Here is an 18,203-nt window from a genome sequence, read left to right as displayed (position 1 = left end):
GAACAGTCCGACATTTTGGGAAATACACTTATCCGCAATCCTGCCAAGAGTCAGACGAGAGGATCGTTTAGCCGGTCAGCTTAGCTTAGCACAAAGACTGGAGAAAAAAAGGGGAGACTGGCTAGCTAGAAAAAAAGCCACCTACTGGCACCTCTAAAGTTCACTTCTTGACGCATAATGTTTGTTTCAGTTTGTTTCATCCGTACATCCGAAGGTTTTATGTGACGTGTCGGACTGTTTCTTGAAAGTGAGAAAAGCGAGTTTACCAAAATGTTGAGACAAATCAAGAAAAGGACGTAAGACCTCCTACTGGTCCAACCCTGGTGGATTTCTGCCCCACGTTTTGTCCCGTGACACGGATGACCTGACTCACAAATGGCTACAGTATCATAAACAGTCCTACATTCGTTTTCATTAACCCTAGCCAAACACGGACAGACAAACCGACCTTCTCCTCGGCCTCTCGTTTGGCTCGCTCCTCCTCCCTCCACCTCCTCTCCTCCTCCTGCTTTGCTCGCTCCTCCGCTTCGCGCTTGCGAATCTCCTCCAGCTGCTGCTTACGCCGCCGCTCCTCGTCCTGCAACTGATCACACATACAGACACACAGACACACACACACACACACACACACACAGAACAACAGGCCGCGAGGCACGCAAAGACAGGCACACACAAACAAACAAGGAAACAATTAGCGCAACGTTCATCTTTCACCATTCAGACACAAAACTCTGAGAACGTTTAACTCCGTTTAACTGCTCGGACACTAATGTTCACTAACATGTTTGCGTGTAATGTGAGGTAGCTTGGATTTGTCTCACAGGACTGCTCCAGAGGGGAGGAGCGCTGTACACTGCAAACGCACAGCACAGGCAGGCACACACACACACACACTGCTGAACATGCAGACACCAACAACAACATGCAGCAACAACAACAACAACAACAGCAACAACAACGAAGACAGCCCCCTCTTTCAGCTACTCGAGGTGTGTTTGATTGGAGTCCCGCAGGAGCAGGAGAGGGAGGATAAATCAAGCGCACCTGAAGCAACTGCAAGCTGAGCGGGCCGCCGCCGAAACGCTCTGATGACGTCCCAACACACAAACCCAGCTGGAATATGGAGACAAAACAAACAGACCCCGTCTCTGGGCTGGATGGTGCTTAAAGGGCCACTTCAACCAGATGACAAAACAACACTTTTTGCCACTTAATCCCCCGGGGGTGTCTATGGGATATCTGTTTGTTTTTGATTTTGTTTGTTTGCGTGGAACGGAAGATTACATTTTACACTGTCAGCAGTTCTCACGGGGACTCCAGACACATTGTTTTTGGAAAAATATGTTATAATATATCATAATATCATGGCTTTGTTTGTATTATTTCATGTTCCGTTTTAGTTTGTTTTACTACCTTTATATGATATACACGTTTCGTGTATATCATTGAATGTTTCGTTTTTATTTTCATGTATTTTTTTTTTTTACATTTTTGAATTTATTCATCCTATATATTTATTTCTGTATTTTATTTAGACTTATTTTTTGTTCTTATGCATGTCTTTTTCTTTATTATATTTTTATTACATTGTTTGTTAGATTTGTTATTTTTATTTGTAAGCATTTATTTTACTATGTATTTATTTCAATTTCCTTTTTTGTTTAGTACACATTTTACATTTATTATTGAGTAATTGCACATTTATTATTATAATAAGAATAATAATAATAACTTTTATTAACGTTACTCTCCTGGCTGGTAACACCCTAAAGAAAGGAGTGGATGTGTATTTGTTTTCCTTTCAGCTCTGCTGTATTGTGGTGCAGGCAGAGACCTCAGAGGCTGACACCTAAAACCTGGACAAATAAAACCAAATACGTCTGACAGGTATTTAAGAACACTAAGTGAGAAAATGTGTGTTTTTCTTGTGGTTGGACAGACCCTTTAAAAAGAGAACATACAAGAGGCTCAGCTGGCCACACAAGTGGATGGATGGATGATGGATGGATGGATGGATGGATGGATGGATGGATTCGTGGACACCACAACATCATGACGTAGCCCTGCGCAGGCAGCGCTGGGGGCTCACAGGACTATCATGCATGGATCTCGACCTGGACACCCCCCCCCCCCCCCCACCCCACCCCACCCGTGATGCATTCAGCCATGCAGGCGCCACCTCGATATGCACTCAAAACATCGCTGCTGACAAGAAGCACCCCGCCCTCAGCTGTGCTACCCTGTAAGCATGTAAAGGTTGGCCTTCTGTTGCTTTCGTGATGTGGAAACACCAGTTTTTCACCACTGTAAGCAGCAGCTTCACTCGCTGTTGTTGTCGCAGTTGTTTTGAGTGGACAAAGAGATGGACAGCTTCCCCGGCCAATTAACACCAAGCATCCCGGGACGGCCCTCTCCTTAGCTAATCATGGTACAGCCCTGCCTCCAACCCCGACCCCACCCCCAGTGAAACGACGACAGTAGTCCAGATGGGTGGGGGAGAAACAGATAGGAAACACGGGCAGGTGGGCAGCCCACACAGAGAACAGGAAGTGATGTAAGGGCAGGGAGAGGATACTCGTCATTAACAGGAAGAACATACCAAGTCTAGAACAGAGATAGCTGGGACAGCATTCTGCTGCTGAAGAAGAAGAAGAGAATAGAGAGTGAGAGGGGGGGAGGGGGCACAGAGGGAGGGAGGAAAAGGAAAATACCCAAATACTGAGGAGGAAGGCGTGGAGGAGATGTCAATAAAACTAAGTTAGCAAAAAGAGGAGGGGGAAGGAGAAACTGAGGAGTACAACAGAAATAAAAGAAGGGGGGGGGGGGGCTTACAGTTAAGTGAAAACATTGCTAAAGTTTGTTTTTCTCAAGAGCTCCTTAGTCCACCACGCCCAAATCCACATGACCCCTTGTGCACCGAACCACATCTTAAAAAATAGCTCACCATTTTAATACAAATTTTGGAATAAATACATATTGATTTTCGTAAAAACCCAAGGCGAAAAAAATGTTTTATTTAATTGAAAATGTGTTTTTGTGTTTTTTTAATTACTTCAAGTGACTCTGGCACTACTGAGGCTACATACCATGAATAAAAGTGTTTACTGTAAACTGTGCTGAAAGCCAGAAAGAGTCTTTTTATGAACAGCAGCACATGAAATCCAGGAGATCGGTTCAAACGTTCTTCATTCCAGAAACAATGAAAACCACACGAGAGCGATACCAAACCAGCCACATTTGTTGAGCATAGAGGCTGCCGCCATGAAACCTAGGTAACTACAGCTCTGAGGCTCGGCCACTCTGACCACTGTCGATGGTACGCTTTGTGCCTCTATAAAACAAGATGGGGGACGTTGTCATCCAATTCTACTTTGGTGTTAACCAGACTTATTGAATTCAATAATCAAGTCATCAATGTGCATTCAGGATGCAGTAAACCTTGTTGGAATGGGACCAGAGACGCCATGGTCACGGTTCATTGTAAATCATGTTCTCCCCGTCACTCACTAAGTTTACAGGAAACGCGTGTTCAAAGCGCGCTTGCTGCCGTTACCCGCCGTACTAAAAGTTGCGCGGTTCGATCCTCGCCTGCCTGCCTGCCCCCCCCCGCCCCCGAAAAAAACCCTCCCGTCCACCCCGCCAGCCAATCAGATTTAAGCAGCTCAGCATGGCAAAGCGATGACAGAAGCATGTAGCAGATGCACATTGCAGGACATTCATAGTGGGAGCGCTGCCACAGAGGAATCCATTTGCCACTTTTCTGCCTTTACACATGATATATTATACATTATTACATCTTCCCTACTTCCTTCAGCCCCTCCTGTAAAAGTTTAATTTACTTTTCTCTTATATTCCAGTTGCTGCATCTCTCCTCTCCTTCATTCAACCTCTTCTTTTATTTCCTCCACCCTTTCCATGTGCTGTCTTCCAGTCTTCCTCTATTCTTTCCCGTCCCGCCAACCACCACCACCAACCCCCGCCCGTCTCACCCTGGCTCTCTTCTCGGCCTCTAGCCTCTGCATGATCATCATGGTGTCCACGTCCTCGTCGTCCTCCTCCTCCTCGTCTTCGTCGCTCTGCTTGGACTCCTGCAGCCGCTTCTGGAACTGCCACTCCAGCATCAGCTTCCTGAGGCGGTCGCTTTCCTCCGCCGTTCGCTCCGGCTTCGCCTGGAAAATGAGGCGCGTTCAGAACAGGAGCCGCGTCTCAAATCCTTCCTAAGCTAAAATAACAACAACAACAACAACAACAACAACAAAAACCTCTCTCCCTCTGAATGGAGCTTATATTGTGCCTACCTGGAGATCCTGGATCTCCTTGTCCAGCAGGTCGACGATGTGGAGCTGCTGCTGTTTCTCGGCCTTCTCTCGGGCGTCTCGTTTCCAGGGATCCGGAGACAGGCTGTCGCTGGACGTTAGCTCCTCCTTACTGATGGTGATGTACTGCAGGTCTCGCCTCTCGATGGTCCGTGGCTGCTGCTGCGGTAACAGCTCCCTGATCACCGTGTCCATGCCTACGTCACATTTTATTTATTGATTAAATGCGGTTGTGGTTTGCACGCAGAAAACGGACGCCGACAGACATTAAATATGAGAAAAGCTCTGGCTCGAGTGCATTACCAGCAGGGTTGGAGGCGCTGGCAGGGGGCGGGACGGCAGACCGCGGCAGGCTGGCCAGCTTCTCTGGTCTGGATGGGGGAGGCTGCGGCTGTGGGGGGAGGTAGGGCTGGGGCGGGGCCACAGAGGGCAGAGGGGGCTGGTGGTGAGGAGGAGGCATGGATCCTCCGTTGTTGTGAGGTTGGACGGGCATGACGGGGTTGGCCCGGATCTGACCCAGCTTCCGCTCCTGCTCTCTCCTCTTCCTCTCCCTGGGAAATCATCATCATTGTTGTTGTTAGCAATTATTATTATCGACATCATCATTTTCATCTCGTTATAAAATCATCATTAAAATAAATGAAAATCATCATTAAAAACAGAAGGCGCCCCACCTCTCCTCCTCCAGCCGAGCTTTCTCCTTCTCGTACCAGCGCTGCTGCTCCTCGCGTTTCTTGCGGTCGGCGGCCTGCTGGGCTGTTACGGGAGGGACGGCGGCTGGGGGCGGCGGGAGCGGTAGGTCCGGCTGGGGGTCGTAGGGGTCGTAGGCGTCGGGGTAAGGGGCCGGCGGCGGGGGCGGAGGAGGGGGCAGGTCAGAGCGGGATGGCGGCTGGGCCGGATGTAGCGGCGCAGAGTGAGGGGCGTTGGGCGTCTTCCACCGGCCCGGCCCGGTCTTCTGGTTCTGAGTCTTGTTGGAGGAGGAGGAGGAGGCTGAGAAGTTGAGGTGCTCCTGGCTGGACGTGGAAGACTCCAACGAGGAGGACACCTGCGGCTGTGGGGCCCAGTGGTCGGGACCCCCTACACCTACAGACACAAAGTCAGTGGTCCAAATGAATACAAGTGACTGACAGTGTGCAGGATTTCTCATTTTACAGATGAAGGGCAAACGTCACAAACAATCATATCAAATTTGATTACACTTTAGATGAACATCTGGATGCTGAAAACCACTAAGCCGTTACATAATCCGGCACCATCAGGTGCTCCAGTGCTCTTTTCATCCCCTCCCTTATCCGAGGTCTCTGGTTCTCTCTTCCTTTCTCACCTCCTGGTGGACCCCTCTGATAGTCAAGATCTCTGTGTTGGTAGTCCAGGTCCCGGTGCGGGTAGTCCTGCTGGTAGTGCTGCTGCATGCGCTCGTCTGGCCTCAGACCTCCTGGTGGGGGGTACAGCTCCTCCTGGGAGTGGTTAACCCGCTGGGGAGAGACGAAAACATCGGATAAGAGACGGAGGATGAAGGATTCAAACATTGCCTGAATTTCGAGAGCATCAGAGCATTTTACATTTGCTTTCTACAAATCCGCTTAAGTACTGACTTATACAAGAAATGACGTGAACAAGTATAAAAAATATAGTTGTTTATGCGTATATGCCTGCGACTTTCAAGTCAGGAGAAGTTACTGAGTGATAAAACATCTTATGATACTATTTTCGATATTCTCTGATGATGTGGAAACAGTAGCTTCGACAAGGTGCCACCCGACGCTACTCCACCTGCATGCTGTTGTGGATGTTGTCAACCACAGGGAGGCGTTCTCTGTCATCCATGCCCTGCCAGTGCTGCTGGGGCACCTGCCCGGGGCCGACAACCCGGTCCTGGCTCTTCGAGGCCGGGATGGTGAAGTACTCCCTCGGGTAGGTCTGGGTGGGGATGGGGTAGGCCTCTGGACGGGGAGGGGAGGGCTCATCCTGATGAATAAAACCAGAAATGAATTAATATTTTGGGACACTGCGCAGGCAACACGTTGTCAGGAGTCGGTTCGAGTAATAATGAACTCCATGATCTCTGTCCTGGATGCTGCGCGTCCTCGAGCGTTTAGTGCCACTCTGAAACATTCCACATCGAGACGCCACTGGCTTCACATCGGCGCGGTTACTCACGTCTGCACACAGGTTGCCGGTGGAGACGGAGGTGATCTTAGTGCCGGGTCCTCCGGGGTACGCCACTTTGCCTGCAGGACTCTGGCCCTGATCTGATGACGGGGTTAGGAGAGACGGCCATTTTAGTATAGCTGAGAAGCATTCCCTCACAAATACAACAGAGTTAAGCAACGAATCAGGGGAGCAAAATCCCATATTACACAGAATGGTCACTGAAAGTGGTTTTTGAAGACAGACGGTGTTATTGCCCAACAGTTCCGTGGCACTGCGTTTCCATATCAGGGTGGAGTAGTCAAGGAATAACACCGGTGTTGTTTTAATTTTGTTTTTCTTTCCCATTTCCCATGCCAAGTCGAAACCCAGTGACCTGTTTATAACAGATACCTTCCTTTATCTAAGCAATGAGTCATTTTCATTCAAATCGTCTGCACCTGCTTCATTTACTGCCCGAATGAGGTGGAAACGTGTTATTAAAAATCTGAAATCTGGATGTATTTTTCTCAAATAACGATAAAAGCTGGATTTAAAGGCATCCCATGCTGTTGCTCTGTGTCTTACTGGCTACGTTGGGGCTGGAGCGGTGGTCGGCTCGGTTCTTGAGAAGCCGATCCTCGCTGCTCATCTTCTTTGGTTCGGGGTACGAATCCCAGCCGGCCTGCGGACTCTCCGGGGAGCCGTTCTGCACCGAGCTGTTGTACAACTCGAAGCCTTCGCTCTTTGGTCGCAGCTTCCCGTTCTTGTCTCGGCCTCGGTCTGATGCTGGAAACACACACAGGCGACAGAATGGTACTTGTTGTGGTATTTGAAAGTACTGGCCGCTGTTATTCCTCGTCAGAGCAGTTCGTCGTGCTGCTAAGTTGGGACTCTAGTTCCTATTGGCTCACATGATTCATTTAAAGCATTTTGCTGGATATCCATAAATGAAACATTGTGAGGGGGTGCTGGTCTGGTTACTATTGTGTGTTTTTTTTTTACTTCTCCTGCCTCACGATGCTCGCTGTTTTATTCAACCTATTTCAATTGTGATTTAATCCGTGTATCTAGGTCTGCTTCCGAGTCTGTGAGAATCTACACTTCCCAACATTACGTTTACTAAAGAAGGACCAGCGTCCTTCGCCGCCTGGTGGTTCAACTTCACCGTCTGCACTTGGGGAAAAAAAAGGAAAAAAAACACACTGCGGTCGAGGAAAATTCGGGGGAGAAACACCCTGTCAGCGCCATACTGGACCACAGGCCGGCCTGGGCCAGAAGACTTCCTTAATGAATCGAAGGTCACATTCCTGCAGACAAAGACCAGCACACAGCCAGACAACCCCGTGAAAACTCTACACCGTGTGTGTGTGGACACACACACACATATCTGGCTGTGGCCACAAACACTCATTATATCCTTCAGTCTCTTTTTTTTTCACTGCGCTACAGAGAAGACAACAAGGACAGACTGTCTGGGCAAGTCTGCTTCTGCTTCTTTCATCCACAACACCCAAATTACTGGCATTAACCGTCTGTGGAACCAACAATAGTCCATTCACTACAACTATTAAACAGCAACAATCTGCAGGTTTTTACGAAGCCCAAGTTATGACTGTGTCACTGTGATCTTTCTAAATGGCTTTTAATTCAACACTTTCATAATGTTCTTGACTGCTCAACAGCTGCAGTGCATGTTGTGCTTCCACTGGACCTGCAGATTCATTACGGATTAATCTGCCAATTATGTTATTAAATCGCTGGTTAATTGTTTGGGCTATCAAATATCCAAAAACAGCAGTTCTAAACCAAAAAATATTCCACTTATAATGATTATAAAAAAGAGGAAATCAGGGTATAAAATCGTGGCAGATTCATTTTCTAATATTCGATTAAATCGACACAGTGTTTTAAGTTGTACAGATGATCCTGAAAGCACCATTTGCATAAAAGAAAGCAGACAAATGAATACAGAAAATGAATGAAGTCCATCTGCTGTATTTTCAGACTTGGTCATGGACTCAAGGGGAACACTGAAAGGAAGACACATTATGCCAGCTTGGAGTATTGGAGTATAAAAGAAATTGTAAAGCTGTGAAATGAGGAGACATTAATGCAAGCTAACTAAACCCCATCTAGACGTTCTGCACACGTGTACACGTATATACTGCATGTTTGTGCGCTCACCTCTCGGCATCATGGGGCTGGGCTGGTTGAGGAGTGTGGCCAGTCCGTGGTAAATGGCTCCCTGCTTGGCGACCTCCAGAGTCACAACTGAGCCCGTCCTCGTCATCAGCTCTGCTGCCCTGAACACAGAGAGAGAGAGAGAGAGAGAGAGAGAGAGAGAGAGAGAGAGAGAGAGAGAGGGAGGGAGAGAGGGAGGGGGTCCGGGGCATAAATATGAAACGTGCAACACAACTTCTGCCACCAGTTTCTTACATGCCTTTTCCCCCCTCTATCAACATTAGAATCTAGAAGTGGTACCGATGATCGTTTTAGAACTGACCTGAGTGCCGAGTACTTCATTACGCGGACTAAATGACACCTGGCACAGATTACTGAGCCGAATGTCATGGAACCAAACGGTTACATCAAAGATTGAAAGATAAGGAACTTATTTGCCACAGCAGAAGACATCATGTGGAATTACTTAAAAAGTCCTGAAGTGAACGAAAGCATTTCCACGATTAACCGGTTTAAAAAAAATAGTGAGAAATGCCCATCATTATTCCCCAGAGTGAAGTCTTCACGTTGCTTGTTCTGTCCGACCAACAGTCCACAGATATTTAAATCGGTTACATAACAATGTTTGGCAGTTTTGGCTTGAAAAGTGACCGAAACGATGAGTCGGTTATCAAAATAGTTGATGATTATTTTCTGGTTTTAATCAACTACAGATATGTAGAACGAGAGCACTGCTTACAAAATAGCAACTTTTAGTCATCATGGGGGAAAAGTTTCTGTCTACAGGCAGAAAAATAAACTAGAAGATCTTCATTATGAACCACAGGCAGGGATTATGTTTGTCACTGCCAGAGACTCACTTCACTCTAATTTGGGTACAATCCTGCTGTGTGTCACACACACACACACACACACACACACACACACACACACACACAGTACCCATGTTATTTCCCTGTAGCAGCCACATGTGTACAGGGCTTTAAACCAAATCCTACAAATAGTCGGAGGGCAGATCACGCAAGGTAATGAGCCATGTGCGTTTGATTGGATGGAACTCTGGGAATGCAAAGTCAACTGTCGAGCAGAGGACGGGCTCCAAACACCACATTTGGGAAATATCACAGGACTTTTACACTAACATAAACCAGGCCTGACGGCTGCAAATCACACTTAATCTTAACCTGTGGGAGTAAGGGAGGAGAGGACCGCAGGAGGATACCCTGACCAAAGCATGTTCGCGGGGGAAAGTTATCTGATTAACCCTTTCTGAAATGGCCTGACGTGATAAACCTACCTGCACGCTAAAAGCAATTACGCAAAAGATTTGTGAATCCAGTTTGGCTGACACGCAGCGAGCATGCAACGCCGAGCATCAAGCCTGCACATGCCGAGGGAGAGGAGTGGCTGGATTAATCCGAGAGGGGCGTCAGCCGCCGAGTGCTTCACTGCTGTTCCCAAAAGAAGAAAACACACACACACACACACACACCCCCTTTCTCTGCTGGTGCTGCGTGTTGGAAATTTGGTCAGAGCCTCGAGATGCCTCAACCCCCGAGGTTTCCCAAGATGCGGTTATCCGATGTCACGTCAACATGACACTTTTACTCTCCAAATGTTTTCAATTCTCAAAATAGAATTTAAATTGGGTTTCATCATAACGTGGCCACGAATGAACGTCAATAATGAGCATATGAAGAGGAGGAAAAAAAACATGGGCACCCACATTTACTCCCTGGTGTTTCTTAATGATTAAGTGGGAATTTCCCCACTTCTAAATTTGCAACTGGAAATCCGGCATAAGAGGACTTAGTTTAGTTTAGTTTAGTTCACATCACAGGGTTTTCCGGGCAATGAAGTATTGGAAATGTAACTGGAACTCTGAAACAACAACAACAACACTGTTTTTACCTCTCCTGCGATAGGCCGACCAGACTGCGCCCGTCCACGCTCAACAACTGGTCACCTGCAGCCAAACGGCCGTCCTGTAAAAACACACACCAGACCACAGAATGAGTCACTGTGTTGTGTTTTTCCTCACGATCACCTGCCATGGCTCCACTTTCTGTGTGTGTGTGTGTGTGTGTGTGTGTGTGTGTGTGTGTGTGTGTGTGTGTGTGTGTGTGTGTACTAACCACATCAGCTGCTCCTCCTTTGACAACAGACTTGATGTAGATGCCCAGCTTCTCCTGACCAGCACCCTGCAGAGAGAGGAGAAGAAGAAGAAGAAGAAGAAAGAAGAAGAAAGGAGACACGGATGTTAACCGGCTGTACCTGAGGTGGCGTGTGAACAACAAACAGGGTGGTTTGAAGAACTCTGAGGCCGTTAATGGGCACACCAGGAGGCCTCTATTTGAATCACTGAACAAATCTGAGACCCGGGCAGCAGCTCAGAGGCCTGGGACCAGGGGCGAGCTTCACGGGGCTCCCACAGAAAAGTCTACTCATGAGAGTGGGGGGGGTGGGGGGTTGACAAGAAATGAAGCCGGGCTGGATTGCAAAATTGCCTCTTTTATCTGAGGTACCAAGTTCACCGACATGTCAAACTAAAGCATTTTAAAAAGGTATCTATAAAAACACCAGCAGCAGTCAAACACATTCACAAGTGTTTTTATGCTCCCCCCCCCCCCCCCCGCTTATACTCCAGTTTTCTTCGCCGTGTTCTAGTAATATCTGCTGCTGAAACAATCAAATCTCCCCACAGGAATCCGTGGAGATTTATTTTAGTTCATAATATTTACTTTGAACCAAATCCCGTCTTTACCGAGAAGCAACAGAGCAACAAAGAACAGAAATACAGATAAAAGGGGGAGCAGTGTGTGTGTGTGTGTGTGGTTTTCTTGTGAAGTGGGGAGGTGATTTACAGAGCGGCAGAGTGCTGGCATGTTATCAGAAGTATCACACGCTGTATTTGCCATCTTGACATGTTTATCCTCCGAGTTTGTGCAACAGTCGAACCAGAAACCAGGACAATATTTCAGTCTTTCTTTCCTCCACTGAGCTCGATATAAAACGATGTTTTCACTTCATAACACATCGTTTGCTCCATCTCAAGTGAGGATAAATCGAGGAATCCAGTTTTTTGATGTTGGGAAGACACACACACACACACACACACACACACACACACATACGACCAACACATTAAGAATCACAGCATGTCCATAAACTTGCTCGTAAAACAGTGGAGTGGATTAAAAAGACTCCTAATTGCTGCCATCCGTCAGACCTGGCAACGTGGCACAGAGAGTGTGTGTGTGTGTGTGTGTGTGTTGCCACATACTGTAAAGCAGAGGCAGGGGTTACGCTCGGGCTAATAATTAACTGTTTCATCAGCTGCAGTGCAGAAGATAAAGACGGCAGCAACCAACGAGGCTATGAACTGCTGCGTTCCCCCAATTACACAGTAATAGTAATACTGGCCAAAGACCAGTGGGACAATAAGGCCTACAACTAGACATTAAGTACATTTATTTAATGACAATTATAATCACATTTTTGCCAGTACTGCCCAGCTGTATATAACAATAATTCCTAATATCATTAATCAAGTAATGCGACATAAGCGGCAGGAAGTGGATGGATTAAAAAAAGAATGAATGTAGGTTAATTAAAGGCTTTGCTAAAAAAATGGCACTTACTTTCAAATAATGATAATAATAATACATAATAACTCTGACGATAAATACATATGCAAGACCATTGTAGATGTAATTTAAGATACTGAACAGTTTAAGCATTTCTTGTTTTAAATGACTTCAATGACTCGGGCCCATAATTAGCAGCTAGTTGGTGTTTTCTCCACATTTTCAATAATCACCTTCCCTGCCCCGTCGCATGAGGGCTTTGTTTACTGTAAATCTTGGTGATCGGTGTTCTTCCTGCAGCAGGAAACGACTTTTGAATTTGCGGGGGGGGGGGGGGGCATAAACGGGTCGAAACCAATCGGTTTTTGTTTTGAAACAACAATGAGCTTTTGTGCTGCCTCATCGGCTAAATGAAACCAACGCACTCCCGAGAGTTCGCGTCGCGGCACATACTCCCGACGGGTGTTTTTTTTTTGAGGGAGGGGGACAGTGAAAGAAGTTCGGACGAGTATCATCCCTCAGATTACTTTCATTTTTATTGGTATTCTTCACCGACGAAGAAAAAGGAAAACTTGAGTTTCCCACCGTCTTATTCTCCAAAATGGAGTCTTTTTTCCTATTTATTATCTATGTGAATTGAGTGAATAGAGCCACATTCTGCATGTGCTCCATCATCCACAGCTCTGTGTCCCAACGTCTCCAGTACAAAAACACAGGCCTCCAAACTATTTGACCCCCTGTGTGTGTGTGTGTGTGTGTGTGTGTGTGTGTGTGTGTGTGTGTGTGTTATAATGAGGCTGGATTCATGCAGGCACGAATTTCCTGTGAGTGACATTAAGATGAGAGCGCCACAGTGAATCATTCCGACTGTTTTTATGTCTGTTGTAAGTTACAGACGGCATTAAAGAGCCTCTGTTTCAGATGGAGCCACAGCTTTGTGCACTTATCCAGATTGGGGATTGGGGCGCCAAATCAGGCTCCACAGACACTTTTGGGAATTCCCTGAACCCCCCCCCCCCCCATGGATGTTCGGAGGGACGTTTTTAAAAGGGGGTGCTCAGAAGGGCCACAACTTCTAGCACGAGCAATCTTGTGCAGCAGCTTATGAGCATGTTCTTTCTTGGATTTCTTTCTTGCTTTTCTTTTAAAGAAAACCTCGTCTGGATGTTGATACTAGAGACTTGTGGTACAGGTGCTCCTCGCTGCTTCACCGGCGTACGGTGTCATGAACCCGCACCATCCTTTGGTGACGCCACAATCAGGTTCACCTAGCGAGGCGATGCCACCAGCAATACTAGCAGCCAATCAGTGTTGTGGATCAGGAATATTGCTTTTGTCATGTTAATGCTAAAGGCCAAAAACAGCCCGCTTCATTAGAAATGGGTGTGGAGTATGTCACAACAATAGGGGGGGGGGGGGGATCTGATAAATATGTAGTTGAGCTGGTCGGTTGACTGTTCTCTATATGTCAGCTAGCATTAGCTGTTTGCCTTGATTAGAAGCTACAAGGTACAAGAGACACACAACACAATTGTGAAAGACTGGCGAGTTAAACAACACATACTCCACATGTAAAATATAGTCTTTCTGCCATGCAAGCACAGAGTGTATAGGTAAACTGCAAAGGCATGTTGAAACGCGTGCACGTGCAGACACGCAGCAGGTATGCCGCTGTGAGTTAGACCTATAAGAATAGCTGGAATACCTGAGGGAGCTTTACGGTTTGATTTACTGTGTTTTAATGGACAGCTATGGTCCTTTTAAAGTGCCCTGATAAAAACAAATCAAGCGCACATTAAAGCTGCCAGGCTTGTTGATGTTTTTCAGCTCAGAAACACTCCAACTGATTGATCCGGCGACCCGGAAATTACCTTTTAAATGCCAGTTAAATTATGAAAATGGGCTCCGATAAGAAATGACAAGATTCAAATAAAGATCTGCGCAGCTGGGTTGATTTCAGGCTCCTTTAAATAGAGCATGATTTCAGATGTATGCAAACGTCTCATTCAGGAGACAAAAACATTTGTGATGTGTTCCTTGATATTCTGCGACGTTTCGTTGTTGATTAATCTGCCCATTATCTCTCTTGATGATTCGATTAGTTGTTTGGTCTATAAAATGTCTATAAAGTGTTTGAATGAGATCTTCAAATGTCTTGTTTCGTAGAATCGGCAGATATTCAGTTTGCAACGATATAAAAACGGAGAAAAATACAAAATCCTCATATTGGAAGAGCAGGAACAAGAAACACTGTAGTCTTCGAGTGTTTCTCTCTGGACAGAAGAGTCAGGGTGATGTGACATTGTCCTCATGAGACACAGTTGACAAAAAAAAAAAAAGCACTGCTAATGCAGGCTGGCCAAACACCAAGATTACAGGTTTACAATGTTAATACATGTCAACCTGCTTTCTGGAGACCTTTCTGAGGTTTCAAACCATGCATTAGATCAGTTGAACAGTGCTGCTTGCAATTTTTTTTCTTTTTTACACACACACTCCATGCCAGCAGGCATGCATGGGAATAGAAACAGGAAACTATAATCTACTGTAGGGGAATACTGTTTTTTCCCCACAAGTCAAAAATATACTTGGGAAGGCTTCCTCCTTCGGTCTAACCATTTCCATCCCAATAATCCAACAAGTCTCTAAATCGACTGTGTGTGGGGAAACACTGGGAACAGTTGAGGGAACTCCAGGATTCAAAAGCTGCTACATGAGTCATAAAGTACCACTGTCCGCCGATAACCTCGGCGGCCACTCGGACTGCGGAGCTGACCACCAGAGATGAACTCAAAAATAGAAGCAGACGCGCCAAACTACTTGCTTTTTCATCATGACAAAGCATCCAGTGGCACGGTGCTTCGGACAACGTGGACGTTGCTGTGTAAAGACAGGAAACGGCGGCTTTCATAATGAGCGCCAAGATGGACAAACGTTCCCTTCCACACACCTTGTAAACACCTCCTGCACGAAGCTGCACAGGAAAGCGAGCGCGTGTGTGTGCGCGAGCGCGGTACATCCTCCCATTGTTCCAGCTCTCACAGGGGGTAAAGCCTGTCATACTATTGTTCCACTTCTAGTACCGTTCGGTCAGCTAACAAACAAACAAACACTCACACACACAACCAATACTTCAAACACACTGTAGAAACAAACAGACCGAACGCAGCTTTTTGAGTTTGGACTTTTGGACGTTTTCTTCACACAGCATGGGAACGTTCCCAAGTCATTCATTCAAGTCTCGGCGCTTCGGTTCAAGACTCCCGATTTCCCATTTTGGCCATGGTTGCAGGAATCGCACAAAACTCCCTTCAAAATTCCAGCAATTTCACACTGTAGCGCCTGTCTCTAAATGTACACAGAAGGCAGAATAATTACTCCAAACCTGGTAAATTCTCCACAATATCATCCACATCCACAAGGCCAAACTTTTTTTTTTTTTTTAATTTGACACAATTAAGTGCTTCTTGGTGTGTTGAATATACTGCACACATCATATATATCCAAAGTGACTGCTCTTTCAGGTGAGATTAATTAGCCAATAACCAAAGCAGAAGTAAACTACGTGATTTTTGAATGGAGTTTGGTGTTCTTTTTTTTTTGCATGAAACATTGTCATATCTCTGAGAAACCCAGTGGTTTGAAATCTGCACAGAGGGAATGTTCTGTTCTTCACTGAAGTAGATAAATGAGTAAACACACCAACACAGGAGGGGGCGGAGGAGGAGGGGGAGGAGGGGGAGGACGAGAGTTTCCTCAACTCCCAGCTGTGCGGATGAAAGTTGGGAGTTGAGGAACACAATACCATGACAAGAAACACACACACACGGGTTTGACTGATGTAGTTCTTTTAAAAAGGATACAAATCTGTTTTAGCACGCAGCAAAGTCCTCCACTCCTCTGTTCCGCAGAGAGGGAGAAAACAACGAGCGTTTGTCATGTTTAATATGACGATACAGATCAATCAGCGCAACAGCTGCTTTGGTTTTACTGGTTTTACTGGTTTTACTAACGTGGGTCAATACTGCTACTTTTATCCCAAAGAAATTCCAAAAACATCAGACGTTGCCTAAAACGTTTATTGCTCAGCCTCTCTCCAATGACTCTTACTCTAAGTCCAGAATATGGAGACTGATAACAATTAAATACTAATAATGCCTATTTCTGCAAGTGTCTCATTAGATTTAATTCACAATTAAGGGCTTAAAACATACAACCAGAGTAATATTAATCAATTCTACAACACGTGAAGGCTGATTTTTCATTTTTTTTTTTAAAAAGTCTGCAAGCGCTGGGCAAAAAAAATGTGTGCGTTTTTTGCCATCACCATGTGTGTGCCTTAGTTTAAACATTAGCAGAGCGGCCCTGAAAGCAAACAGCGACGAGTGACGAACCAGAAGGCCACACACACCGGAGGGTGCACGAGAAATCCACATTGGTCTATTGGCTGTTATTCACGCGTGTTCAATATTCAAGCGGCTGCTGGCGACTTCACTGTGCACCCGCACCCAGCGCATGTCAGGACATCAGGAGCCACGACAAAGAGGAAGAAAGACAGTAAGGACTCTGGTCTTTGGAGTGAAGTGATAACGCGCTCTGCATTCACACACATTTCAAATCACGTTTTATACTCAGCTCATTCGAAAATAACACCAAGAGGCCGATGATGAGCAAGAAACTTGTGACGAGAAAATGTACGATGATACTGAGACCGTCTTTGTCTGTCTTCAACACACACACAACAACTTTCCAGGTGTTGTTACACACACACACACACAATTATTAAGGCACCGTTACCTGGTCTCTCCTGCCCACCACAGAAAACCACATGTTGCTCGTCTGCGTTGTCCAAGACCAGTTCACACTGGGACGTCCAGAGTCTCACACACACACACACACACCTCTTTTTATCCCAGAGGAGCGCTTCAACCTGCTAACATGCACCGACAAGTCTGAAAGCTCTCGATTACGCCGGCAGGGAGTAATCCATTCAGCTGAACGTTCAAAAATAACCGTTTATGGCCGGAAATGTGGGACAAAAAAGTAACGTGATGTCCTGCGTGTGTGGCCAAACAGTAGAGGACATTTAGAGCAGGTCATTTTAAAAAGTTGAAAATATATGAAACTACATTTAGTACATTTAAAAAGCTGTATAAATTACAGGATGCGTGGTTACAAAAGATGCAGCATATCCCTTAAATGTTCCCAAGCGCAGAAAAAAAAAAAAAAAAACATCCACTCCACGAGTTCCTAATCGCAGTTCATTTCAGAAACGGTGAATCCAGAGGTGAAGTGTAGGCTGGGACGCCGGCTGGTCAGACTGAGGTGGAGCTCTGCAGCTCCACCAGGCAAATACCACACACGCACACTCCCTCTCTCACACCCCCACACACACACACATACACACAGTTATATAACAGGACAGAGCTCAGCCCAGTTTACCGAGAATCCAAGCAGCTGTTTGACAAAATTCTCTCTACCTGCCTTTCCCATCACACGCACACACATTTCTCCACCCGCTCTCCTCATATGTCCACTCAGCTTTGAAAATAAACAGAGTAAGGAGGTTTCCTCAGTGCGTCCTTCCTTCCTACTCTTCCTCCACACACACACACACACACACACACACACACACACACACACACACACACACACACACACACACACACACACACACACACACACACACACACACACACACACACACACAGGAAAGCTCTTGCCTTCAGCAGGAAACTCACTCTGCTCTAAAGAGAAAGGGTCTTTCACCCAGAGAACAAATCCTATCGGTCTTGCCATGCCTCGTGGACTTTTATACATTATCATCATTAAAAAAATTAATTGCCAGCAAAGCACAAAACCAGGATGCAACGCTACAAGACGCCGGCCTCACCTGGCCGGTAACAAACCTCCGCTTTCGACTTTCGACCGAAATATGTCTCCTCGCTGATAAACAGCAGAAGCGTTGCACATCGAGGAAGTCTTC

At 46.2% G+C, this 18,203-nt stretch overlaps 1 protein-coding gene across 1 annotated transcript in view; it reads right to left on the bottom strand.

Moving 5' to 3' along the window:
• Window positions 1-18,203, bottom strand: part of afdna (afadin, adherens junction formation factor a) — a 79,738-nt gene that overhangs the window by 8,918 nt on the left and 52,617 nt on the right. Inside the window, exons 23-35 of the mRNA XM_070925448.1 lie at window positions 10,766-10,831; window positions 10,542-10,615; window positions 8,634-8,752; window positions 7,035-7,235; window positions 6,477-6,568; window positions 6,090-6,284; window positions 5,641-5,791; window positions 4,991-5,399; window positions 4,620-4,867; window positions 4,299-4,513; window positions 3,990-4,169; window positions 2,600-2,635; window positions 449-583 (exon numbers count right to left, since the gene is read on the bottom strand). Coding sequence (XP_070781549.1) covers window positions 449-583; window positions 2,600-2,635; window positions 3,990-4,169; window positions 4,299-4,513; window positions 4,620-4,867; window positions 4,991-5,399; window positions 5,641-5,791; window positions 6,090-6,284; window positions 6,477-6,568; window positions 7,035-7,235; window positions 8,634-8,752; window positions 10,542-10,615; window positions 10,766-10,831 — 2,121 coding nt within the window. The remainder of the gene's footprint in view (window positions 1-448; window positions 584-2,599; window positions 2,636-3,989; window positions 4,170-4,298; window positions 4,514-4,619; window positions 4,868-4,990; window positions 5,400-5,640; window positions 5,792-6,089; window positions 6,285-6,476; window positions 6,569-7,034; window positions 7,236-8,633; window positions 8,753-10,541; window positions 10,616-10,765; window positions 10,832-18,203) is intronic.

This window comes from Enoplosus armatus, chromosome 19 (genome assembly GCF_043641665.1).
Source record: "Enoplosus armatus isolate fEnoArm2 chromosome 19, fEnoArm2.hap1, whole genome shotgun sequence".
Taxonomy (NCBI): domain Eukaryota; kingdom Metazoa; phylum Chordata; class Actinopteri; order Centrarchiformes; family Enoplosidae; genus Enoplosus; species Enoplosus armatus.
The sequence above is the reverse complement of the archived record's forward strand: the minus strand, read 5'-3'. Positions and strand labels throughout refer to the sequence as shown.